This window comes from Jaculus jaculus, chromosome 16, assembly GCF_020740685.1.
Source record: "Jaculus jaculus isolate mJacJac1 chromosome 16, mJacJac1.mat.Y.cur, whole genome shotgun sequence".
NCBI lineage: Eukaryota > Metazoa > Chordata > Mammalia > Rodentia > Dipodidae > Jaculus > Jaculus jaculus.
The window spans coordinates 64,703,895-64,731,254 of NC_059117.1; the positions used below are offsets into that span (position 1 = coordinate 64,703,895).

Sequence of the window (27,360 nt, forward strand, 5' to 3'; positions counted from 1 at the left end):
CAGGTCACCCTGGGCTAGAGCAAAACCCTACCTCAGCAAACCAAAAAATAATTAATCTATGGTCAGTCACCGGTCATGGTGGCGTATGCCTTTAATCCCAGCACTCAGGAGATAAGAGGGTAGGAGGATAGTCATGAATTCGAGGCTACCCTGAAATGACAGCATGAATTCCTGGTCAGCTTGGGCTACAGTAAAACCCTACCTCAGGGGAAAAATTTAAAAAAAAGGAATATAACTTTGAACAAGTTTTAGTTCTAGGATTCCATCTCCTCTCATGTAAAATTGAAAGGCTTACAGATGACTTTCAAAGCTTTCTTCTGGCCCTTGGATTTTTTTGGTGCCTTGTCCTCTGTATCTTTAATAACCATAGCTCTTCAGGACTAGCCCTGATAGATTTTTTTCTTAAGAGTCCACATGTCTTAACATAGCCTGATATATGATAGAGGCTCAGAAATATGTTATCATTTCTTTTTATTTGTGGTTTTTTCATTTGTTTGTTTTGCATGTGTGTGGGGGTGAGTGTGCCAGGATCTCATGCCCAGACTGGCTTTACATGGGTACTTGGGGAGTTGAATCTGGACTGGTAGGCTTTGTAACCAAGCCTGTATAACCACTGAGCAATCTCCTTGGCCCCTATTATATCATTTCTATTATAAAAGAATGATATGATTGCCTACTTTTTGTTTACCCGGCATTTTACTTTTTATTTATGTAATTTTTTTTTTTAATGAGAAAGGGAGGGAGAGAGAGAATGGGCATGCAAGGACCACTAGCCACTGCAGTCAAATTCCAGATGTGTGCACCACCTTGTGCACACATGTCACCTTGTGCATCCGGTTTATTTAGGTTCTGGAGAGTTGAACCTGGGTCCTTAGGCTTTGCAGCCAAGTGCCTCAACTGCTAAGCCATCTATCTAGCCCAACACATTTAAATTTTAACTATTGAATCGCTGAGCTTCTTTATCTTATTTTGGATAGGACTGCTTCAAATTTGGCTACAGCCAGACTGACAGGCCCTTCGCACAGTAAAAGCAGCCTTGGTGAAGAAAGAAATCCCACTAGCAAGTATTACCGGTGAGAGTAAGAGGGTTTAGTCTAAGCACTAGCCTGAGCTTGTGACAGTAGGAATACTAGCTATTATCTGATGGATGACCTTGAAGAAATATTTTTAGGTTTTTTAGAATTTATCAGTACTTTATTTTAAAAAGTTGAGGTATGAGCTAGGTATGGTAGTATGTACCTGTAATCTTAAACACTTGGGAAACTGGGGCAGGAGGATCCTGAGTTCAAGGCCACCCTGGGCCACATGTAAGACCCTGTCACAAAACTAATAACACATAGATTGAGATATGGTATGCCTTTCTTCACCTTTAAGTTTGTGCTTAAGCATTATCAAGAAGTGTTTAATATTAGTCACAAATAAAATATGGGGTTAACTATTTATACTAAATAGAATTTGTGTCTGTAATAGAATTTGTTTTATTGTAAAACGAGTGTATGGGAGAATTATTGTCTAGATTCTTACTTTTCTGTAAAATATGAAATAGTGTGCTATAATTTAAATAGAAAGAAAATTTCAAGTAGCCTACTCTAGGCTATCACCACCTACTCTTTTTGAGAGGAAAAAGGAAAAATCCTTTTTTCTTTCCCGCTAAGATAGGTTGTGAGGCAGTTAGCAGAATTTTTATGTGTGTTTGTTTGTGTGTGTGTGTTTGTGTGTGTGTGTGTATGTGTGTATGCAGCAACCAGCCTTGTGATTGTTTCTCTTTGTAGTAATAAAAGAGCTGTCCAAGGGGGCCGCTTATCAGCAATTACCATGGCTCTGCAGTACGGCTCAGAAAGTGAAGAGGACGCTGCTTCAGCTGGTAGGCATTAAATGCTTTCCTTTTTTCTTTTTAAGTATTTAGCATTTTTAAAATTTTTATTTATTTATTTACAATCAGAGAGAGAGAGAAGAGAGACAGAGAGAAGGTGTATCAGGGCCTCTAGCTGCTGTATATAAACTCCAGATGCATGTGCCACTTGGTGCATCTGGCTTTACGTGGGCACTAAGGTATTAAACCAGGGTCATTAGGCTTTGCAGGTAAGCACCTTAACTGCTGAGCCATCCCTCCAGCCTGCACTAAGTGCTTTCTAAGTAAGCCTTCTGACCAAGGGAAGTGCAGTGACTTTGGTCTGGCCTGGTTGATTTTTAAAGAACATGCTGTTTTGTTGCTATTTTTGATGCAATGTTAAGGTTGGCAAAATTATCAGAGGCTAATTGATTTGTTTTGGGTGAAAGCTCGGGTATGGATAAGTATGAAACCGTGGGGGTGTTGAAAAGAATGTAAGAGCCAAAGGAAGGTATGACTCCTTATAATACAACTGTCCAGACAGAAATTGGCCTCGATATCCACAACCTTGCAGTGCCTAGCAATACCTTCACAAGACCCTCATAATAGGAGTAAAAGATGATGACATAAAATGAAAGAGAGATTAATGGAGAGAGGGAGGGGATATGATGGAGAGTGGAGTTGTGAAAGGGAAAGTGGGGGTGGAAATTGTCATGGTTTATTGTCTGTAAGTATAGAAATTGTCAATAATAAAATTTCACATTTCAAAGAACTGTAGGGGGCTAGAGGGATGGCTTAGCGGTTAAGGCATTTGCCTGCAAAGCCAAAGGACCCTGGTTCGATTCTTCAGGACCCACGTTAGCCAGATGCACAAGGGGGTGCATGCACCTGGAGTTTGTTTGCAGTGGCTGGAGGCCCTGGTGCGCCCATTCTCTATTTCTCTCTCCCCCCCCCCTTTCTCTGTCAAATAAATAAATGAAAGTAAATAAATATTACAAAATACTGTAGGGAAGTTAAACCTAAAAGGGTAAAGGTATGTCATGCAAATAATAACCAAAGAGTACTTGTAGCTGTATTGACTTCCAATAAGTTGGACTTTCAGGGATTGAGGAGATGGCCCAGTACTTTAAAGTGGTTATTTTCAAAGCCTGATGGGCCTACGTTTGATTTCCCATTAAACAAATGTAGGCAGATACACAAAATAATGCATCTGGAGTTGGTTTGCAGTGGCCAGAGGACCTGGAGCACCCATTCATTCTCTCTCTCCATGTAAATAAAAATAAAGAGAAAATAAGTACTTTTCAAACACAGTAGAGTCTCACTCTAGCCCAGGCTGACCTGAAATTCACTCTGCTGTCTCAGGGTGGCCTTGAACTCATGGTAATCCTCCTACTTCTGCCTCCCAAGTGCTGGGATAAAAGGCATGCACCACCACAACTGGCCCAAGGTTTATTTTCTTGAGAAAGTAAATTATAAAAGAACTTCAAATATGTAAAACAAGCATGTGGAATTTTATGAAGAAATGAAAATACTACCTTTAGCGTAGGAGCCCCCTCCATAATTGTTGAGTAAGCAGACAGAATTTGAACAAACTTTTTTACTTTTTTGTGGTACTAGGGATTGAACTCCAAAGGCCTCATTCATGGTAGGCAAGGGCTGTACTTCAACCACTGGACTACATTCTAGCTCTTGAATAGTCTTTTTTTTAAGTGTATTGTTTCTTATTGCTGTTGACAATCTCACAAACCGAGTGAATTAGAGCTGCACAGATTTATTTCATTTCTGGAGCTCACATTTCTAAAATCTAGGTCATAGCAAACCAGTATTTCACCTAGATAGTCCAGGAGAAAAGCTACTTCTTTGCCTCTTCTAACTTCTAGAGGCTACCTATACCTCTTCTGCTTTATCTTCCCATGTGCTGGGATTACAGGATTGTGCCACCACACTCATTTGGCATTTCCTTACTTATGAGAGACATATTAACAAGATTCCCTCACTATCAGAAACAAAAATGTTATTGCCCATTTTCCTTAAAGTACTCACCAGGCTACAATACAGGTATAAGGATCCTAACAGAAAACAGCTATGCAAAGAATAATTAATAGAGTGTTTTTCTACTTTTTTAAAAAGGTAACAGATAAATTGTTAAGATTAATAAGGACAATAAGTTGCTATATATAAGATCATTATGCAAAAAGTAATTTCAAAATAATTCACAAAAAGTTGAATTTTTAAAAGATGCCTAGTTTGGGCTGGTATGTAGCTTAGTGGTAGAGTGCTTGCCTAGCATATGCAAGGCCATGAGTTTGATGTTCAGCACTGCAGACCTGGCTCTTTATACTTTTTCATTCATTTATTTGCAAGCAGAGAAAGATAGGAGACAGAGAGACAAAATGGGCACACTAGGGTCTCCAGCCACTGTAAAGGAACTCTGGGTACTGGGTAGTTGATCCCAGGTCATCAGGCTTTGCAGGCAAGTGCCTTAACTGCTAAGCCATCTCCCCAGCCCAGACTCTGTCTTTAAAACAAAGTATAAGTCAGATATAGTGGTACAGGTCTGTGTGATACCATCACTTGTCAGAGGGATCAGAAGGTCATATTCTGTTACATAGTCTAAGGCCAGTCTGGGTTACATGAGACTGTCTCCAAAAAAAATTTTTCTAAGTTAAAATTAAAACAGTGATCTAAAGGGCAATTTCAAATCCTTGTCTGCTAATGGCTATATGACTATGGATTCAGGTTCCATCCTAACTACTTTACAAGACATTAGCCTCTTGCGCCTTTACTATATTATACTTATCTAGGTGTTACTGTTAGGATTACTGAGGTTGATATGTGTCCAGCTCTTCAAACATAACTAAAGAGCTGGAAAGATGGCTCAGTGATTAAAGGCACTTGCTTGCAAAGCCCGATAGCATAGGTCCAATTCCTCAGTACCCACATAAAGCCTGATGCACAAAGCGACACACATGTCTGGAGTTTGTTTGCAGTGGCAGGAGGCCCTGACATGCCCATTCATATTCTCTGTCTTTCACTTGCTTAGAAATAAATAAAATATTTAAGACAACATAATAAATGATTACTGTTCTTACTTGGGATATGCATGGCAATATGGTTATTCTGAACCATGCAGAAAATTTTATTTATTTTTTCAAATTTTTATTAACAACTTCCATGATTATAAAACATATCCATGGAGTTGCAGTCTGGTTCGCATTGCTAGTAGAAATCACCCAACCAAGAGCAGCTTCTGGGAAAAAGAGGTTTATTTTGGCTTACACGCTTGAGGGGAAGCTCCACGATGGCAGGAGCAGAAGGTGGACATCACCCCCTGGCCAACATAAGGTGAACCACAGCAACAGGAGGGTGTGCCAAACACTGGCATGAGGAAACTGGCTATAAAGCCTATAAGCCAGCCCCCAAAAATACACTCCCTCTAGGAGACATTAGTTCCCAAATCTCCATCAGCTGGGAACCTAGCATTCAGAACACCTAAGTTTATGGGGGACACCTGATTCAAACCACCACACATGGTAAGCCAGGCATGGTGGCACACACCTTTAATCCCAGCACTCAGGAGGCAGAGGTAGGAGGATCACTGTGAGTTCGAGGCCACCCTGATATTACCTAGTGCATTCCAGGTGAGCCTGGACTAGAGTGAGACCCTACCTCGAAAAAACAAAAAAAAATATCTATGGTAATACCCTCTCTCCCCCCACTTTCCCCTTTGAAACTCCATTTTCCATCATATACCTTCCCCATCTCAGTCAGTCTCTCTTTTATTTTGATCTTTTCCTCCTTTTATGGTGGTCTTGTGTAGGTAATGTTGGGCACGGTGAGGTCATGGATATACAGGCCATTTTGTGTCTGGGGGACGCACATTATAAGGAGTCCTGCCCTTCCCTAGGCTCTTACGTTCTTTCTGCCAGCTCTTCCACAGTGGACCCTGAGCCTTGGAAGGTGAGATAGAGATATTACAGTACTGAGCACTCCAGTCCCTTCTTTCCAGCACCATGATGCCTTCTGAGTCGTCCCAAGGTCACTGCCACCTGCAAAGAGAAGATACTCTACCAAAAGTGAGAGTAGCATTAATATAAGGGTATGAACATTAAGAGAAGTGCTTGCCGGAAAGTTTGATAAGCATAGTATATACATTTAGCCAGACAGCAGCTGACATTATACCCCTATGGCTCATGACTATCCCTGTTTTAAGTTTTCAGTATCAGGGATGTATTCCCTCCCATGGAGCGGGCCTCCAGTCCAATTAGAGGGCAGTTGGTTTCCACCATGACAGATGTGCCACTATTGCACCCATTGGCTCATTTGGCCTCACTGGCCAAATATAAGGCTTGCAGTGTCCACTGTTGAGTATCTTCATTGGTGATTTCTCTTTCTTCTATTGAACTGCGTGCAAAATGGCTTCTTCCAGCTTTCTGTCAGCTGGTCTACATGGAGGAGGTTATCAGCTGAGTCCCAGCAGGATTTCTCAGTGGCCTTGCAGCCCAAATAATGTGGAGTCTTCAACAGTAGGGTCTTACCATCTATTCCTGGTGGGAAACCAGGGCCTTGGCAATGGCCTATAATGTTTTGGGGCATCAGGGACCTCCCTGGCCAACAACTCACTGGAAGCTATCCCATCCCTGGCACTGAAAATTTTCTTGCAACAATCTATGGCTCCTGAGTGTTGTTCTATTGTCTAAAAAAGTAGGATTCCATATGATTTATTTATATCCTCTTAGATTTTTTTTTTTTTTTTGGTTTATTTATTTGAAAACAACACAGCGAGAGAAAGAGGGAGGGAGGAGAGAGAGAGAATGGGTGTGCCAGGGCCTCCAGCCACTGCAAACGAACTCCAGTCACATGCACCCCCTTTTGTATCTGGCTAACATGGGTCCTGGGGAATCGAGCCTCAAACTGAGGTCCTTAGGCTTCACAGGCAGGCGCTTAAATGCTAAGCCATCTCTCCAGCCCTCTCTTAGATTTTGATTAGCCCTCCCTCCACCTTTTCTTTACTCAGTCTCTTCCCCTGACCTCACTTTGGGCCTTTTCACACCCATTAATCTATCCTTCTACTTACATATACAATACCATCCTATTAAGTACCCCCCCCCCTTCCTTTCTCTTCCCTTTATATCTCTTCTAGTTTACTGGCCTTTGCTACTGAGTTTTCTTCCTACTCACACAGAAGTCCAATCATCTGTAGCTAGGATCCACATAATGAGAGAGAACATGCAATGGTTGTCTTTCTGGGCCTGGGCTACCTCACTTAATAATATAATCCTTTCCAGATCCATTTTCCTGCAAATTTCATATCTTCATTTTTCTTTACCACTGAGTAGAACTCCATTGTATAAATGTGCCATATCTTCATTATCCACTCACCAGTTGAGGGACATCTAAGCTGGTTCCATTTCCCAGCTATTGTGAAGTGAGCGGCAATAAACATGGTTGAGCAAGTATTTCTGAGATAATGAGATGAATCCTTAAAATAGATGCCTAGGAGTGCTATAGCTGGGTAATATGGTAGATCTATTTTTAGCTGTCTTAGGAACCTCCACACTGATTTCCACAATGGCTGGACCAGATTGCATTCCCACCAACAGTGTAGAAGGGTTCCTCTTTTTCCACATCCTCATCAGCATGTATGGTTCAATTTATTTTCATGCTGGTAGCCGATATGCAGAAAATTTTAAATTCTGTTCCTTATATGTTGTTGAAGAATTCGAAGAAATGAGAAAAAAAAAGTTTTGAGTTTTTATCAAAATGATTATGTGTTTTATTTGTTCTGATTTTTTTTGTTTTTGCTGCTGTTTTTGTTGCTGTTCTTGTTTATTTGTTTGCAGTGCTATGGATTTTATTCAGGGCCTTACACACATAAGGCAAGCGTTGTCCAACTGAGCTACATCCCTAGCCTAAAAATTCCTATACTAAGGAATACATTATCCCTTGGGGTTGCTATAGGTAAATGGAGCAAAATCAGAGACTTATGGCTGTGTTATGTCTGATAGTTATCAACTTAATCTAACTTTATACTATGGTAAATGCACTAGGCTTCCATTTTTTGTAATAGTTACTTAAAATAATAAACTTAGAAAAATCCCTTATTTCTGCGAAGAGTTTGGAAGGTTCTAGTGTAAGATTAGGCAGGCACATTACTCTTAGACCTATGGCAAGATAGAATGTCATGGTGAGGCAGTAAAAGAGAAGAGATAGGGCTCCATTATCCTCCTTGAGGGCATGTATGCACCTAATGACTCCCATTAGGTCCCACTTCTTTTTTTTTAATTTTGGGTTTTTTTGGAGGGTGGGGGGTTAGAGGTAGGGTCTCGCTCTAGCCCAGGCTGACCTGGAATTCACTGTGGAGTCTCAGGGTGGCCTCGAACTCACGGCAATCCTCCTACCTCTGCCTCCTGAGTGTTGGGATTAAAGGTGTGCACCACCACCTCCCAGTAGTGCTACTTTGGGGAACATCTTGAATATATAGACCTCTGAAGAACATTGTGAATTCTAACTGTAGCACTAAACATTATGCTTTTGTTTTAGTTCTGAGCTCTATGAATGACTGTGTTTCTTTTGGCCAAGATAGCAGAATCGGGGAGGGGGGGCGGGGATCATGTTTAAAAAGAAATTCGGAGGGCTGGAGAGATGGCTTAGCAGTTAAGGCACTTGCCTGCAAAGCCAAAGGACCTTGGTTTGATTCCTTTAGACCCACGTTAGCCAGATACACAAGGTTGCACATGTGTCTAGAGTTTGTTTGCAGTGGCTAGAAGCCCTGGTGCTCCCATTCTCGTTCATCCCCCCCCCCTTTCCCTCTCTCAAATAAATAAAAATAAAATGTTTAAAAAAAAACTGGGGACACTATTTTGTAGTCTTTAAATGAAGTATAACTTTTACAATCTTAGCATTATTTCTAGATAACATTTCTCTGAACATGCAATTATACTAAGCATATTTAACATTATCTTTAGTGAAGATTGGTGTGTGTGATCTGTGTGTGCAGATGTGTGTACCATGTGTGCATGCAATGCAGAGGCTAAAAGAGGATTCTTCTCTCTCCCTTTTCTACCTTATTTTCATGAGACAGTGTCTCTCAATAAACCCAAAGAGCACTAAATTTGGGCTGACCAGAGAACCATGTTGTTCATACTGTCTCCACTCTCCATAGTACTGGGGTAACAGGCATGCATAGCCTTCCTTGAGTTTTTACATGGAGACTGGTATTTAAGTCAGGTTCTCAAGCCTGTGCAGCAACTATTCTTACACCCTGAGACATCTCCCACCCCCTAGAAATGACTTTTTAAAATTATTTTCAGGGGTGGAGAGAGATCTAGTGCATAACGTGCTCACTGTGTGAGTGTCTTGCTGATCTCTAAAACCCACATAAAAAGCCAGGTGCAGTAGCATGTATCTGTAATTCCAGCACTCCTATAGTAAAATGGGAGATGGAGAAGGAAGAATCTCCTAGAAGCTTGCAGGGCAACTATCCTGGTGAACCTAGCAGTGAACTCTTAGAGGCCCTGCCTCAAACAAGTGGGAAGGCAAAGACATCTGAGGTCCTCTGACTTGTGCATGAGCTCTCTTCTACACAGCGCACACCGTCAAACCTTCGAGTGGTGACACTTGTCTATAGTCCCTGCACTTGTAGGATCGCTGTAAGCTCAAGGGTGGTCTGGTCTGCATGCTGAGTGCTAGGTCGGCTGGGTCTACATAGTGAGACTGTCTCAAAATAAATAAATAAAAATTATTTTCAAAGCCAGGCGTGGTAGCACATGCCTTGATTAAACCAATGCTCGGGAGGCAGAGGTAGGAGGATTGCCGTGAGTTCAACGCCACCCTGGGACTCCATAGTGAATTCCAGGTCAGCCTGGGCTAGAGTGAGACCCTACCTTGAAAAACCAAAAAAAAAGATATTTTTAGCTGAGAATGGTTTTGTATGCATGTAATCCTAGCTCATGGAAGGATGAGGCAAGAGAATTGCTGTATGTTTGAGGCCAGTATGAGCTACGTAGTGAGTTCCAGGTCAGCCTGGGCTTCAGTGTAATGTCCTGTCGTGAAACAAAAAAGAATCTTACAAAGCTGGTTCTTTTGTCTTTATTACCCCTATAAACACTTGTTTTGTTTTGTTTTGTCTTTGCAGCTGCACGTTATGAAGAAGGAGAGTCAGAAGCAGAGAGCATCACTTCCTTTATGGATGTGTCAAATCCTTTCTATCAGCTATATGACACAGTTAGGAGCTGTCGGAATAACCAAGGGCAGCTAATAGCTGAACCTTTTTTCCATTTGCCTTCAAAGAAAAAATACCCTGATTATTATCAGCAAATTAAAATGCCCATATCACTTCAACAGATCAGGTAAGATTGTTTCTACATACTAATTGTGAATCTTTTCTTATAGTTGAATCAGCACATACGTATTCATTCCAGAAACAGAAAAGGATATTAACAATAAAAATAGACCAAGGCAGTGACTCAGTAGGTAAAGCATTTGCCACACAGGGGTGAAGATCATCAGAGTTCAGACCCCCAGCACCCATGTAAATGTTGAGCAGGCATGGCAGCCAGCCTATAATTCCAGTACTCAGGAAGTGGAAACTGGGGATCCCTGGGGCAAAATTGGCTAGCTAGACTTGTTGATGAGCAGATTCTGGGTTCAGGTAAGAGACAGTGTCTTAGTAAATAGGCAGTTAACATAATATCACCTAACATCAACCTCTGGCCTCCACATGCATGTGGAACACACATGTATGCCCATACACATGAACATACAATGCATGTGTACACACTTTAAAGGGCAGGGGGCAATGTTCCCTCAAATTTTAAACATTTGCTTTTTATTATAATTTTTTTTAAAACTTCCTGCTTGCACCATTAATTGGTATATGTTCATTTTTCTTTTTAAAAACATATTTATTAGAGAGGCAGACAGAGGGAATGGAAACACCAGGGCCTCTAGCCACTGCAAACGAACTCCGTACCCATGTGCCAGCTTGTGCATCTGACTTTATGTGGGTGCTAGGGAATCAAACCTGGGTCCTTTGGCTTTGCAGGAAGCACCTTAAGCACTAAGCCATCTCTCCAGCCCTGTTGTGCTTTTTTGAGACCGTCTTGCTGTGTATCTTTTGTTAGCCTCAGACTCACAGCACTCCTGCCTCAGCCTTCCAAGTGCTAGAATTAGAGGTTTGAGCCACCATACCCAATTCTGATATTTAATTTTAAAATTTTTTTCTGGGTTTAAATTCTGTATCTGGGGATTCTTAACATATTTTTAGAGAATTTGCTAGATGAAACCATATGTGAAAGATAATTCATCTTAGTAAACAATATCCTTCCTTTCCCTTTTCCCCTCCTTTCTATCTCCTTTCCTTCCCTACCTTCCTCAAAATTCATGTGACTTTAAAAAAAATTTATTGGATTGAGTGAGGATGGATGGGCGCACCCTTCTGCTGGAAATGAACTTCAGATACATGTACCACTTTGTACATCTGGCTTTACATGGGTACTAAGGAATCAAACCTAGGCCAATTGATGTTGCAAGCAAGCATCTTTAACTGCTGAGCCATCTCCCCAACCCTTCATGTGACTTTTTAGCTAGTTTTTTTGTTATTACTATTATTGCTGTTAGATATCAAACTTAGGACCTTGTGCATATAATCAAGCCACTATACCATTGAGTTGTATCTCAGTCCCTTGCTTCATTTTTGTTTTGTTTTGGAGGTTGGGTCTCACTCTAGTCCAGGCTGACCTGGAATTCATTATGTAGTCTCAGGCTGGCTCCAAACTCACAGCCATCCTCCAACCTCTGCCTCCCAAGTGCTGAAATTAAAGGTGCATGCCACCACACCCAGCCCTTAACTTATTTTTATTCAGATCCTAGTAAGAATTTGAGAACAGGTGATCAGTGTCTCAAAGGGTCATAAAACTTTGAAGCATTCTAAAGAACAAGTGCCTTTGTGAAAAGCTTACTGAAAATCTTAATTTACAATCTGGATTTACAATCACTTAGCTTGCTTTCCATCCTTTAATCAGTCTATTTGAATTGTGATACTATCTGTATGATTCACACTTCTTATGTCTTCTCATAAAGTGAAAAAAATTTTATTTGAGAGAGAGCACCAGTGTCTCTTGCCACTACAAACAAAAAAATTCAGATACATGTGATACTTTGTGTATCTGGCTTTATGTGCATATTGGAGAATTAACCAAAGCTGGCAGACTTTGCAGGCAAGTACCTTCAACTGCTGAGCCATCTCCCCAACCCATCTTCTCATAAATTTAAAATATATATATATATATTTTCCAGGCATGGTAGCACATGCGTTTAATCCCAGCCCTCAGGAGGCAGAGGTAGGAGGATCACCATGAGTTCAAGGCCACCTTGAGACTACATAGTGAATTCCAGGTCAACCTAAGCTAGAGTAAGACCCTACCTAGAAAAAACAACACACAAAAATGTGTGTGTGTGTGTGTGTGTGTGTGTGTGTGTTGTGAGCAGAAAGAGATTGAGTGTGCTAGGTCCTCTTACTGCTGCAAACGAACTCATGTACCACTTCGAACATCTGGCATTATATGAGTACTGGAGAAACAAACTCAGACTTTCAGGCTTTGCATGCAAATACCTTTCACAACTCAGCCATCTTCCTAGCCCTTGTCACAAAATTTTTTTCCTTTTGTTTGAAGTAGGATCTTGCTCTAGCACAGGTTGACTGGAATTCACTATGTAGTCTCACGCTGGCCTCAAACTCAAAGCAATTCTCCCTCTGCCTCCCAAGTGCTGGGTTTAAAGGTGTGTGCCACCATACCCAGCATAAAACTTTCAAGCATGCTTACCTGAGTGCTTTTAGGAAATTAAAGTTTTTTAGATTTGTATGGAAAGAGCAGGGGAAAGAAAAGGTCTTAGTTGATTTAGTTGTGCTTTGTTTATAGTTAGTCTGCCTCTGTAGTCCAAGAGTATTTAAGTTATGATCTCCCTACCTCAGCCTCTTGAGGGCTGGAATTATCAAAATGTACCACCTCTCCCAGTTCCACCTTGTTTATTTAAATTAATCTCTCTCTGCCTCTTTATCACTCAAATAAATAAAATTTTAAAAAATTTAAGTTAGCTTTAGAGTAAAAGAAGTAAACAATGTGATTAAAATGTGGTGTTTCTTAACTCCTACATTTTGCATTCGATTTTTCAGTATATCCAAATGGAGTAAGAAGCAGATACAAACAGGATAAGGTGGCACATTCTTGTAATTCCAGCACTCAAGAGATTGAGGTCAGCCTGGGGTTTAAATATTTTATTTATCTGAGAGAGAGAATGAGCACTCCAGGGCCTCTAGGCACTGCAAATAAACTCCAGATGTATGTACCACCATGTGCATCTTCCTTTACGTGGATACTGGGCATTTGAACCTGGGTTCGTAAGCTTCACAAGCCAGTGCCTTGACCACTAAGCCAACTGTCTAAAACAGCTTTGGCTACATTATCAAAATCTTGTTTCCAAAAAAAAAAAAAAAATAAGGGCTGGAGAGATGGCATAACAGTTAAGATGCTTGCCTGCGAAGCCTAAGGACTCATGTTTGACTCTCCAGGTCCCACTAAGTCAGGTGCACAATGTCACATATTTGTACAAGGGGGTACACATGTCAGTAGTTCAATTGCAGTGGCTGGAGACCCTGGTGCTCCAATTCTCTCTGTCTCTCAAAAAAAAAAAAAAGTCCAGTCTGTTGGGTTTGTCTCAAAAAAGAAAATCAGATAAGAATATCTTAGTTGGGAAAAGTAACAATAAACTGGTATTTCCATAATGTCTTCATGGTAAATAATTAAGCTTCCAAATTGTAAGAGTTAAAATAGTGAATCCAGGTCAGCCTGAGCTACAATGGGACCCTACCTTGGGAAAAAAAAAAAAAAAAAAAAAACTTTGTACTTGCCTGTATTTGAAAATTGAAATCGGCTGACAGCATATGCTTCATGCTTTTGCTTTTATGGAGAGGGGAGGGGAGGGGAAGGAGCTCTTGTGAAGATTTTTGTGTTTGGACTTTAAAGAAGAATGGTTGATCATTTTCGTAATAGAAAGTTCTAGACATTTGTTTATCCTTCACAGAACAAAGCTAAAGAACCAAGAATATGAAACTTTAGATCATTTGGAGTGTGATCTGAATTTAATGTTTGAGAATGCCAAGCGCTATAATGTTCCCAATTCAGCCATCTATAAGAGAGTTCTGAAACTGCAACAAGTAATGCAGGTATGGTCTCTTAAATTGTTTATCAAGGTGCATGAGTGAGTATGTGTGTGTATGTGTTGCACACTCGTGTGTGCTGATGCTCATGCCCTGTGCACACATGTGGAGGCCGGAAGACTTTAGGGGTCTCCTCTGTCACTGTTCCACCTTGCAGTCTGTCACTGCGTCTGGAGCTGTCTGTCTTGTTCAGTTAACTTAGCTAACTGGGGAGCCTCAGTGATCCTCCTGTTTCTTCCTTTCTTGGTGCATCTGCAGCATTCCAGCCTTTTATAAGTGACTTCTCCTCAGGAATATTGAGTCATTTGCTTCTGCTGTAAGGTTGCTGAATATTTTTTAGACTTGTCAGGCCAATAATGGTTGAAACAAGGAAAGCTTTGTGAGTTGAAGAAGTAGGATGGGGGGCCTGTAACTTTATGATCCTTGGAAAGTTACGCCTTAGTTCTAGACACTGTTGTGTCATTTCCATTTTATTTTGGTTCTAGACCTTGTTAAGATAGGGCAGGTCTTGCTGGGCATGGGTGTACACACCTGTAATACCTGCATCAGGAGGATCCTGAGTTCCTGCCCAGCTACTCACAAAAGCACAACAAAATGTAGCTGGTCTAGGAGAAAACACATCTGAAAACTATTAGCCATTGTATAGTGTTCAAGGGTTTGTCAGACACTCTCAGCACACTTTTAGAGGATATCTGAGCACACTGCTCACTTGGGGGATTTTAGGACAGAAAGGCAGGTATGAAATACAAATTAGGTCTACTTCACAGTTTTGGGTAGGATATTTCTGAAAAGATAATCTTAGAGTGAGGAAAGCAACAAAGGCAGTCTTTTCTAACTTTTATTGACAATTTCCATACATCTAGGCAATAAATCATGATCATTGTCCCCTTCTAACACCCTCCCTTTTGCCCAAAATTTTTTAATTCATTCTTTCTTCCCCCCCCCCCCAAGGCAAGGGTCTCACCTCTACCCCAGACTGACCTGAAACTCACTCTGTAGCCAGACTGTCCTCAAACTCACAGTGATCCTTGTATTTCAGTCTCCTGAGTGTTAGGATTAAAGGCATGCACCACTATCCCCTGGTTTACAAAGGCAATTTTTTTTTCTTTTCAATTTTTTTTTAATTAACAACTTCCATGATTGTAAACAATCCCTCCCCCCCAAACTTTCCCCTTTGAAACTCCATTCTCCACCATATGCCCTCCCCATCTCAATCACTCTTTTATTTTGATGTCATGATCTTTTCCTCCTGTTGTGATGGCCTTGTGTAGGTAGTGTCAGGCACTGTGAGGTCATGGATATCCAGGCCATTTTGTGTCTGGAGGAGTACGTTGTAAGGAGTCCTACTCTTCCTTTGGCTCTTACATTCTTTCCGCCACCTCTTCCTCAATGGACCCTGAGCCTTGGAAGGTGTGATAGAGATATTGCAGTGCTAAGCACTCCTCTGTCACTTCTGCAGAGGCAATTTTAAATCATCTGAAAAATCTTCACTTTTCATGATTTGCACTCTGGTCCTTAGTGCTATTTGTTTCAGGTGTTTCCTTTGCTGTGCTTTGTTTATTTTTTGAGTCTGCTTGCTCAGACTTGCAACTGTGTTAGAAAGTCATGAAAAGTAGATATTCTTTCTCCTCTCATGGTAAACTTTTTTGTTAGCCACACTTAAATCAGATACCAAAGGTCACCTTTGAGTTGGCTTGACTTAAGTATGGCCACAGCAGGACAACCTGATCCTACATTTGCCTCAGTGCTTTTAACAGGCTTATACTCTTCATAGTCTTTTTTTTTTTTTTGCATGTGTATGCAATTTGCATGTGTGTATATATTTATATGTGTGTATGCATGTGGAGGCCAGAGGACAGCCTTGAATGTTAGCCTCAGATACACCATCCACTTCTTTGTGAGGCAGGGTTTCTTATTGTCCTGGAGCTCACTGAGAAGGCTGGACTGACTGGCCAGCAAGCTTTAGGAATCTTCTGGTCTTTGCCTCCCCAGTACTGGGATTATATGTACACATATATCACACCTGGCATTTACATGGCTACTAGGGATGGAGTTTAGGTACTCATGTTTATAGGGCAAGCACTTTACCAACTGAGCTATCACCCTAGCTCCTCCCTTCATAGTCTTAAATATTCTAGCTAACATCAATTCTTTATCTAGATACATTTTTTTTAAGTTTAGAGAGAGAGAGAATTGTCACCAGGGCCTCAGCCACTGAACTCGAATTCCAGATACTTGCGCCACCTAGTGGGCATGTGCAACTTTGTGCTTGCCTCACCTTTGTGTGTGTGGCTTAAGTGGGATCTGGAGAGTTAAACTTTTTGTATTGACAGCTTCCATAAATATAGAAAATACACCATAATCCCCTCCCACCACCCTCTCTTCCCCTCCCATATCTCCCCTCTACTAAATCTCTTCTTCTTTCCAACTAGTCTCTCTTCTATTTTGATATCTTCCGGATCCACTTTTTAACCCACTTTTCTGTCATGCAGGCTTTTGTTTAACGACTCTTTAATTTTATGCATCCTACATATTGATTGTGCCTTTCTGAAATAACATAGTATGTCCAGCTCTTTAAAATTCATATATTCATAGGAATTCCTGGCAGAATGAGACTGATTCCTGGGATTTGCTCTGTTCCAGGCAAAGAAGAAAGAGCTTGCCAGAAGGGATGATATTGAAGATGGGGACAGCATGATCTCTTCAGCTACTTCTGATACTGGTAGTGCCAAGAGAAAAAGGTGTGTGTGTGTGTGTGTGTGTGTGTGTGTGTGTGTGTGTGTATACATATATATTCTTTTCATATCTGGAATCAGCTCAGTTCCAATTTACTGCATTTTAGATAATGTAGGAAAAAATTAAAGCTATGAAGTATGAGGTTGTTTTTAATTTTTACTTATTTATTTATTTGAGAGCGACAGACACAGAGAGAAAGACAAATAGAGGAAGAGAGAGAGAATGGGTGCGCCGGGGCTTCCAGCCTCTGCAAACGAACTCCAGATGCGTGCGCCCCCTTGTGCATCTGGCTAACGTGGGACCTGGAGAACCGAGCCTCGAACCGGGGTCCTTAGGCTTCACAGGCAAGCGCTTAATCGCTAAGCCATCTCTCCAGCCCAAGTATGAGTTTTTAAAAGGCTTTAAATATTTTATTGCATGTCTTCTTTTAGAATTCATTTGTAAGTTGGATAATTAACTTGTTTTTTTCTTTGACAAATACTGTATTTCTTTTAGGTAACAGAGAAAAGTGAAATGTACTTGGCAAAACATGTTACTGTGTTTATTATCCAGGTTCTTTTCTAATGGTGGTATTTTTAAATTGCCAATTAAATATAATTTGGGTGATTTCATAGTGAATTACAAGAGATGAAATATGAGTTAAGAAAGGTAAGGAGAAAAAAACAGTACTGTCACCACAGTGAAGTATGTCATTCTCTGACCCTTTGATTTACCTTGTTAACTTGATCTTTATGGTTTTAAGAATATCAAATCATCACTTTAATAGTTCATAAATGTTAAGCTAGATTTTTGGATCCTGACTTTTCCTTTAACCTTTCTCTCTACCTCCTTAAACTTTTTTTGTTTTTTCTTGTTATTGTTGTTGTTTTGAGGTAGGGTCTCATTCTAGCCCAGGCTGACCTGGAATTCACCATGTAGTCTCAGGTTGTGCCTCAGACTCACAGTGATCCTCCTGCCTCTGCCTCCCAGTGCCACTATGCCTGGCTCTACCTTTTCTTACTCTAACTGGGTCCTGGAAGGAATCATGCACAGTTATCTCTTGCAGTTTCTATGGCCTGGTTCTTTGTGGAACACCATATTCTTCCACATGGTGTTTTTATAGTCTTTGTAGCAACAGTCAATCCATGGAGGATACTTTGAGTAAGGAATATAGGCTAATTATAAGTAATAAGTTTTGACAAATTAAAAATTAAGAAGTCAATAGTAGTTTTTGACTCAGTTTTATATATGCAGTATGAGATTCACTAAGGTCAAAAGTTTTAAAAAGTGATTTGGAAGAAAAACTACCCTATCTTTATCTCTTAATGGACACTTAGGAAACATTTTTTAAACTTTGAAAATAACTCTTTAGTGCTATGCCATGGTAACTAAACCAGTTAGTGTACCATGAGATGTAAGTCTCCTTCATTATTGGCCTATAGATTTTATCTTTCCAAGTTCTTAATTCCTTGTTATACCAGGGACAACAGAGGAGAAATGTGAACATGAATCAGAGATAACAAATCAAGAACATCTTTGAGTATAATTATGTATTCTCCTCAGCATCACCTGTGTTTTCCAGATCAGTCACCAATCAGAGTTAAAAACTTCTAAGGCAAAAGTGATGGTTCACTAATTGCAGCACTGCTGAAAACAGGCCTTACATTCATTGAGTTCTAAGAAAACATGAACCCAGGCCAAATCCTCAAAATTAACACACACATTCATTCCCTTCCTCTCCCTCTCCCTCCCCCTCCCCCTTTCCCTTCCTCCCCTCTCTCCCTCCTTCCTCCCTCTCTATCTCTCTCTCCCTCCCTCTCTCTCCCCTCCCCCCCTCCCCCCTCCCTCCCTCCCTCCCTCCCCCTCTCTCTCTCTCTCTCTCTCTCTCTCTCTCTCTCTCTCTCTCTCTCTCTCTCGCCTGTAGATGGCTTAACAGGTAAGGCAGTTGCCTGTGAAACTAAAGGACCCATGTTCAATTCCCCAGGACCCACATAAGCTGGATACACAAGGGGCACGTGCATCTGGAGTTTGTTTGCAGTGGCTAGAGGCTCTGGTGTGGCCATTGTAATTCACTTCGCCTCGCTTCTCTCTCTCTCTCTCTCTCTCTCTCTCTCTCTCTCTCCTTGCAAATAAATAAATAAAATTTCTAAAAAGTAAAAGAAAGGGGTCATGGTGGTACATGCCTTTAATACTTTCAGAGGTAGAAGGATCTACAAGAGTTCAAGGCCTCCCTGAAAGTACATAGTGAATTTCAGGTCAGTCTGGGCTAGAGTGAGACCCTACTTCAAAAAAAAAAAGAAAGAAAGAAAGAAAGAAAAGAAAATACCTATTTGTTCCTAAAGTGATAAAATCTCATTTCAGACAAAAAGTAGTATACTTATGGACAGGTTACCTAGTAAATGTTCTGTATAATAAAGTGAAAAATACAAATAAGAGGGCAGTTGTAAATCATCTGCCAAAGCAATAAAAGAACTTTAGATTTGAGACACAAGCACAAGTAAATATTAAAAGATTGAGAAAATTCGTTCTACAATTGGTATGTAACAAAGGAGAAAATGTGATGAGCCTTTTTCTTTGAGAGATTTTGATAATAAGTACATTTTTGCTACAAAATTCAAGCAGATTAAGACAAACTTGGCCAGACCAGTCTGAGCCAAGTTTTCCAAGAAACCCTTGACTTGATTGCTAACTTTTATGTATGATTGTATTTCTGCATTATTTTTTTTATTTTTTTTGTTTATTTTTATTTATTTGAGAGTGATAGAGAGAGAGAGAGAAGGAGGGAGGGAGAGAGGGGGAATGGGCACGCCAGGGCCTTCAGCCACTGCAAACAAACTCCCTTGTGCATCTGGCTAACATGGGTCCTGGGGAATAGAGCCTTGAACTGGGGTCCTTAGGCTTCACAGGCAAGCACTTAACCGCTAAGCCATCTCTCCAGCCCTCTGCCTTATTTTTTAATAACAAAAATATGAGAAAAATTCATTATAAGTATGTACTTTTCATTCTGAGAATGCATTCTTTTCCCTTACACGTCCACCCAACCCATTTTCTGGTTTGTTGTTCGTTTGTTTTACTTTATTTTGTTTTTTGATGTTGTAACTTTGTAAGTATATCTTAGATCCTTTGGACTGAATAATCTTTTCTTTTTCAACCCTATTTGGCTTATGTGTGACCCTCCAGTGTTCCTTGTTTTATTTCTCTTCATGTGTAATGTTTGTTTCTGCTTTCCCAGGAACACTCATGACAGTGACATGTTGGGTCTCAGGAGGCTATCCAGGTGTGCAGTCCTTTTTTATGCATAAGCATATTTTTAAGTGTAATTCCATGGCATGGTTAGTACTGACAAGATGAAAAGTGAAGCCTTTTGTATGTGAAATAGGTGTTGGGGTGCTGATGAAAAATGAAGCAGTATAGTTTAGAAGTCAAGTTGGTGATATCAGAATTAACTTCTATATGTTTAATACTACCCTTAATTTGTTGCTGCCTTTCTTTTCCAGGGGCAAAACACCACCTCATCAGTCACTGTTCTATTCTTGGGTAGCTCAGGGTTGAGACTGCTAATAGGGAAGCATTGCCAGCTCGCTGCCTTTCAAACATCAGTGCTGACATCCAAATGATACATGCCTATAGACAGTTATGCACTGTATTGGGCTAGTGTTTCTTGATATTTTGTCAGTCTCTGATTCTGTTCCTTTTTTTTTTATTATTGAAAACTTATATACATACACAATGCACCCTGATCATAATCCCCTCTCACCACCCTCTTTTATCTCCTCCCTCCGCTGAACTCCTGCTTCTTTCCAGCTAGCCCCTTCTCCATTTTGATAACATTTTTCTCCCTCGTGTTATGCAAGTCTTATGCAGATATGAGCAGCCACTGTGAGGTCATAAATGTAACTGCCACTTTTTGTTTGTAAGACAGCATTCCAGTGCACTCATCCCCATCAGCTTTTTTTTAATATTTATTTTTGTTTATTTTATTTATGTATTTATTTATTTATTTATTTGAAAGAGAGAGAACAGAGAGAGGATGGGCTTGCCAGGGCCTCCAGCCACTGCAAAGGAGCTCTAGACATGCACCGTCTTGTGCATCTGGCTCACAAGGGTCCTGGGGAATCAAACCTGAATCCTTTGGCTTTAGTGACAAGTGCCTTTACCTCTAAGTCATCTCTCCAGCACCACCACCACCACCATCCCCATCAGCTCTCAAATTCTTTTGGTTACCTCTTCCACAATAGTTTTTGAACATTGGAAGGTGTGATAGAAATGTCTCATTTAGTGCTAAACACTCCACTGTCACGTCTTCTCAATACTGATGAGTTTTAAATCTCTTCAGTAGTCACCACCATCTGAAAACAGAAGCTTCTCTGACCAAAACTGAGAGCAGCATTAATATATGGGCATAAACAGGAATAGAAGACAGTTTAATGGGCATAATATATTCATTTAGCCAAACAGAAGTAGTAACTTCCCCCTAGGGCTTTGGATTTTTTCAGCCATAGGGTTTTTTTTTTTAATAGTTTATTTATTTATTTACAAGCAGAGAGATTCAGAGAGAGTATGTGTGTGTGCATGTGCATACACACCAAGGCCTTCAGCCACTGCAAATGCACTCCAGATGCATGTGCTACTTTGTGTATCTGGCTTATGTGAGTCCTGGATAATCAAACCTGGGTCATTAGGCTTTACAGGCAAGTGCCTTAACCATTGAGGCATCTCTCCAGCCGAACCATAGACTTTTGACAATGTTTTCAGTACCAGGCCTGAATTCCCTCCTGTGAAGCAAGCCTCAAATCCAGTCAGTGAGCAGTTAGTTACCCTCATAACAAACATGCCACTATTGCACTCACCATCACATCTGCCAGTCTAGCCAGTTGTATAGCTTGCTGAGTCCATTGCTGTTTAAGATTATTGATAACTTTTCTCTAGCAGGATGAGAATCCTTTTCTTCCAAAACATCTTTTGCATATTGCTTAGGGGTTTTTTTTATTTGTTTGTTTGTTTGTTTTTTCAAGGTAGGATCTCACTCGAGTACAGGCTGACCTGGAACTCACTCTGTATGTAATCCAGGCTGGCCTCAAACTCATGGGGATCGTCTTACCTCTGCCTCCTGAGTGTTGGATTTAAATGTGTGCCTCATAGCCGAAACTTAGAATTTTTAGTACAGCCTATGAGTTGCTGTGTTACAATGCTAATGATAATTGCATGGTGCTTTTGTTTTCACGTTTCTGACAGTCACAAAGTGTCAGGTGACCATAAAATATTGAAAATATTTAATAATCTCTTATACTAGCCAGAAAGTAAGTGGCCTATGGAAGAAACAGATTGGAACCAAGCAACATTAGGTAGGAGCCATAAGATCCCCAACTTTCTACTTTTGTAAAACTGTTGCCAGAGGCTGGGCATGTTGGTGCACCCTTTAATCCTAATACTTAGGAAGCAGAGGTAGTTGGATCATCATGAGTTCAAGGCTACACTGAATCTACGTGAGTATTCCAGGTCAGTCTAGACTAGAGTGAGACCCTACCTCAAAGAAACAATGTTGTCTGGTAGCCCAAATAATTTTAAGAAAGGCCATTGTACACCTTCTTTTACCTTGAGAGTTTAAGTATTCTGAAGTTAACCTACACATTGCTATCAGACTCAATCCACTCTAGGTAACGTGTTTTAGTTGGTCATATAATGTTAACACTCCAGAAGCTGAAGCAGGAGTATCTCCATGAAACAGGCTATTATCTGCTAGCTACAACATGAGTTGTAAGCCAGCCTGGGCTTATAGATAAGACCCCATTTCCAAAAAGAAAATGAATGAATTTATTTATTTATTAAATAAAGTTATTGTTGGTTAGATAGTAAGCTTTAGAAAAAGACCATGACTTGGTTTATTTTACATCATTATATAAGGCAACAAACCAGGTCTGGTGACTCACAAAGGTCAGACCACCATGAGCTCAATGAAGCCAGCCTACACTAGAATGAGACCCTGCCTCAAAAAAAAAAAAAAAGATAACATAGAGCAATAACTCTGGGTGTTAGTAGAAGCAAGAAATGTACCAACCTGGGGTAGTTATAGAATCCTGTGAACTGTAGACTGTGTACCCAATTTCAAACCTGAGCTGTTTTGAGCTCTGGGATCTAAACTCATCTCAACTTCCTTATCGGAAAAGGGAAGTGAGTGCTAGTTATACCTACCCAGTTGCTTAATATGTATGAAACCATAAGACCTGGGCCTAGATACAATGACCTCAGTAAGTGTAGCTCTTGCCCATTTCAAGAGGTAGTGCCAGTTGACATTAAGATGTGATAGGTTTCATTTTTTTTTTTTTTACTCAGATATTGCTCAACTTGGAAGATTCACTGGAAAAGATAGTTAGATTTTATTCTTAACCCTTGAGGATGAAATACAGCAAGTTTTTTAAAGAAAGAAGTAAGCTTAGCTGCAAGAGAGCTAAGAGCTAGGAGACTTTGAAGCCTAATAATAGAGTAGACTTTGATTCGCAAGGCCCCTGGTAAGTACTAACTTTGGGAAAAACCAGGGACATGATAAAAGCAGCATGGTGATTATCAGCTGATTCAAATATCCGAATTAATCTTGCTATGGCCTTAGATAATAATTTTGTCTTGAATCCTCAGTTTTTACTATGTAGAGTTTAGATAACAATTGTACCTGATTCTTCAAGTTTGAGGATTAAATACAAGTGTATAATATTTAACATGGTAGAAGTGTTAGCTATTATAATCATAAAGAGGAATTTTGTGTATATATGCAAGGAACTATATGTAATAATGAAAACTTAGAGAAATAATAATGATAAAGGCATTGGATTAATGGTTAGTTATAAAGATTAGGATCAGAACTTACCCTGGGGCCTGAAAAGTTGAAAAGAAAGTCAGATCTAGAGGGGCTATGGAAGTGGTCTATAATTTAGTGATAAGCTGAGAGGAACAAAAGTTGGCTATATTCTAGGGTTTCAGATTGAGTTGGATTCAGGAGGATTGTGGTGGTAGTCCTAGAAAAACAGAGTTTCAGCCAAGTAGGGTAGCTCACTCCTGTAATTGAGAAACTGAGGCAGGAGAATCACTACAAATTCAAGGCCAATCCATTCTAGCTCACATAATCTTTGTACAAATTAGAAAATTACTGTATGACACTTTTATTTATTTATTTAAAGAGAAAGAGTCAGCATGCCAGGGTATCCAGACACATGAGCCACCTTGTGAACATGGCTTACATGGGTCCTGGAGAATAGAACCTGGATCCTTTGGCTTTGCAGGCAAGAGCCTTAACCACTAAGCCTTCTGTCTAGCCCTATACTATTATTTTAATACAAGACCTTTTATGACCTATCTTCAGTAAAATTGTATTTTATTACAACAGTGTCTATGATCTGACTTGTTATTCCCTTAAGTGGAGCCCTTTGAGTGTACAATGATGAGTTGGTTTTGAACTCTTTTAGCCAGGCATAGTGACCTATGTTTGTAGTCCTAGCACTTGGGAGGTAGAGGCAAGAGAATTGTGAATTTGAGTCTAGCCTGAGCTACACAGTAATAAGACACCATCTCAAAAAAATTTTTTTACTTAAATATTTTAGCCTGGTGTGGTGACAAATACCTATAATCCCAGCACTTGGAACTGAGGCAGAAGGTCTTAAGGCCAGCTTAAATTGTGAGATCCTATCTTTAAAAACATATATGTATGTATGTATATATGTATGTATTACTTTAGTATGCTGAAAAATGCTGACTTTAAAGGAATAGTTATGTGGTATGGAACCTAGCTTTATAAGATGTAAGACCTAGTTTTATGTACCTTTACAAAAATGAAGAAAGTTAGGGCTAGAGAGATGGCTCAGCACTTAAAGGCATTTGGCTTATAAAACCTGATAACCTAGGTTTGATTCCCCAGTACCCACATAAAGCCAGATACACAAAGTGGTGTATATAATATATCTTGAGTTCATCTGTCTCTGCTTGAAAATAAATAACTTTAAAAAAAAAACTTTTTTTTTTAATGAGGATGTGCTGCAGAATGAGTTCCAGGTCAGCCTTGGCTAGTAAGACCCTACCTTGAAAAACAAATAAAAGACATTGGATGGTACCTACCTAGTGCATAGAGAAATTAAGGCAACTAGAAGTGGAACTTATAATTCATGAACTGCCACAAAAAGATTTTACTTGGTTACTTTCTCAGGGGAAAAAAAAAAAAAAACTGGAAAAGTAGGGCTGGAGAGATGGTTCAGCAGTTAAGGTGCTTGCTAGCAAAGCCTGATGGCCTTCATACAATTCCCCAGGTACCCATGTAAAGCTAGATGCACAAAGTGGCACATGTATCTGGAATTCATTTGCAGAGGCAAGAGGCCCTGGTGTGCCTGTTCATTTTCTCTGTCTCCCTCCTTCCCACACTGCCGATAAATATAAATATTTTTTTTAATGGAGAAGGTTAACATTAAGCTCAGTTAATAGCTAGAAGATGTAGAAAGGGGTACCTAAACGTGTTCCAACAATAACCTGAAGAGTAAAGTGACACTGAAAGCAGTAGCCAAAAAATATCAAAAGGGTACCTGAAATGTCTTCTCATGATTTCTAGGCGCTCCATATGCTTTTTAAAATTGACTTTGAGCATTTCAAAATGGAATTCTTACCTCTTCCTTTTAAGTCAACCCCCCAAATCTAAAATTTGACCTAACCAAGAAGTCAAATCTGGCTTGAAGATTTTTTTTTCAAACTTTTTTTTATGAACAATTTCCATGATTATAAAAAATATCCCATGGTAATGCCCTCTCCCCCCCCTCCACATTCCCCTTTGAAACTCCATTCTCCATTATATCTCCTCCTCCTCTCAAATCACTTTCTCTTTTATTTGATGTCATGATGTTTTCCTCCTATTATGATGGTCTTATGTAGGTAGTGTCAGGCACTGTGAGGTCATGGATATCCAGGCCATTTTGTGTCTGGGGGAAGCACGTTGTAAGGAGTCCTACCCTTCCTTTACATTTTTTCCACCACCTCTTCTGCAACAGACCCTGAGCCTTGGAAGGTGTGGTAGAGATATTGCAGTGCTGAGTACTCCTGTCACTTCTTTCCAGCACCATGATACCTTCTGAGTCAGCCCAAGGTCACTGCCATCTGAAAAGAGAAGATTCTCTACCCAAAGTGAGAGTAGCATTAATATAAGGGTATGAACATTAAGAGGAGTGCTTGCTGGGCAATTTGATAAGCATAGTATATATATTTAGCCAGACAGCAGCAGACATTTAAACCCCCAGGGCTCATGACTACCCCTGTTTTAAGTTTTCAGTATCAGGGAGGTATTCCCTCCCATGGAGCAGGCCTCCAGTCCAATGAGAGGGCAGTTGTTTTCTACCATGACAGACATACCACTATTGCACCCATTGGCTTATATGGCCTGGCCAAATAAAAGGCTTGCAATGTCCACTGTTGAGTATCTTCACTGGTGATTTCTCTTTCTCCCATTGAACTGCATGCCGCATGGCTTCTTCCAGCTTCCTGTCATCTGGTCTACATGGAGGAGGTTATCAGCTCAGTTCCAACAGGATTCTTCAGTGCCCTTGTAGCCCAAATATGTGTAGTCTTCAGCAATATGACTTGTAGAGTTTTAAGTGTGGCTTTTCATGACTTCTGATTCATGTTCTGAAGTTCTCCCTCAGAGTTTCCAAATGTTATATTCACTTATACTCTGATGTCTACTTGGATGTGGACCTCTGCAATATTGGACCTTTGTCCTAACTTATATTTTCCACCAAAGACGTAAAAATTGAGAACTTTTCCTCTACATCATGGCCCCAAATTGCTTGTGTTTGGGGGAGCGGGTGGAGTACATTAGGTATGTATGCACATTTGTTGAAGCCGGAGGAGAACATCAGAGGTCTTCTGTTATATTCTTTATACTTTATTTTCTTGAAACAGTCTCACTGAACCTGTAGCTTTTGTTCCTTGGTCAGACTCACTGACCCATGAGCCCCAGCACCCAACAGATCACTGGGGTTACTGGCATGCATGGCTACACTTGGCATTTTGTTTTGTTTTGCCCTAATGTGTGTGCTAGAAACCAAACTCAGTCCATGAGCCATGCCCTCCCCCAGGTTGCCTCTTTGGAGTTATATCCATGAGCCTGAACCATCTCCTCGGTTACCTAACAATTATGGATTTGACAAAAGAACTAAGAGGATGATTGGCAAAAGTCATTCCTGGTCCACAGAAGAAAAGGGCAGTCGAGAAACCTAAGTCATGAGGAAGAGCTCAACCCTGGTGATGCGAGCTTCTATTCTTTCATTATGTCTTGAGCTCCGTGATGCTGTGAAATAAGTATTTTGAGACTTGACTTATGGCTATCTGGTTTTTCAACTAATTATTCTTTATTTGAACTCCTGTGTTTTGTTAGGTTTTGTTTTGAGGTAGGGTCTCATGTGGTTCAGGCTGGCCTTCATTTATTGTGTAGCCAAGGATGACCTTCACCTCCTGGTCCTCCTGATTCTAACCTCTTAAATACTAACATTACAGGTGTATACCCTCATGGCTACCTTGTATTTCCGAGGGTTTGGGGATGGGGGCTATTTTTGTTGACTTATTTATT

At 40.3% G+C, this 27,360-nt stretch overlaps 1 protein-coding gene across 18 annotated transcripts in view; it reads left to right on the plus strand.

Moving 5' to 3' along the window:
• Positions 1 to 27,360, plus strand: part of Pbrm1 (polybromo 1) — a 123,580-nt gene that overhangs the window by 32,623 nt on the left and 63,597 nt on the right. For 11 of the 18 annotated variants that reach the window (XM_045135496.1, XM_045135502.1, XM_045135504.1 and 8 more), the window contains 6 exons: positions 978 to 1,073; positions 1,773 to 1,864; positions 9,969 to 10,182; positions 13,916 to 14,057; positions 16,695 to 16,792; positions 19,999 to 20,043. In XM_045135496.1, coding sequence (XP_044991431.1) covers positions 978 to 1,073; positions 1,773 to 1,864; positions 9,969 to 10,182; positions 13,916 to 14,057; positions 16,695 to 16,792; positions 19,999 to 20,043 — 687 coding nt within the window. The remainder of the gene's footprint in view (positions 1 to 977; positions 1,074 to 1,772; positions 1,865 to 9,968; positions 10,183 to 13,915; positions 14,058 to 16,694; positions 16,793 to 19,998; positions 20,044 to 27,360) is intronic. The other 7 variants (XM_045135500.1, XM_045135507.1, XM_045135508.1 and 4 more) reach the window with 1 other exon arrangement.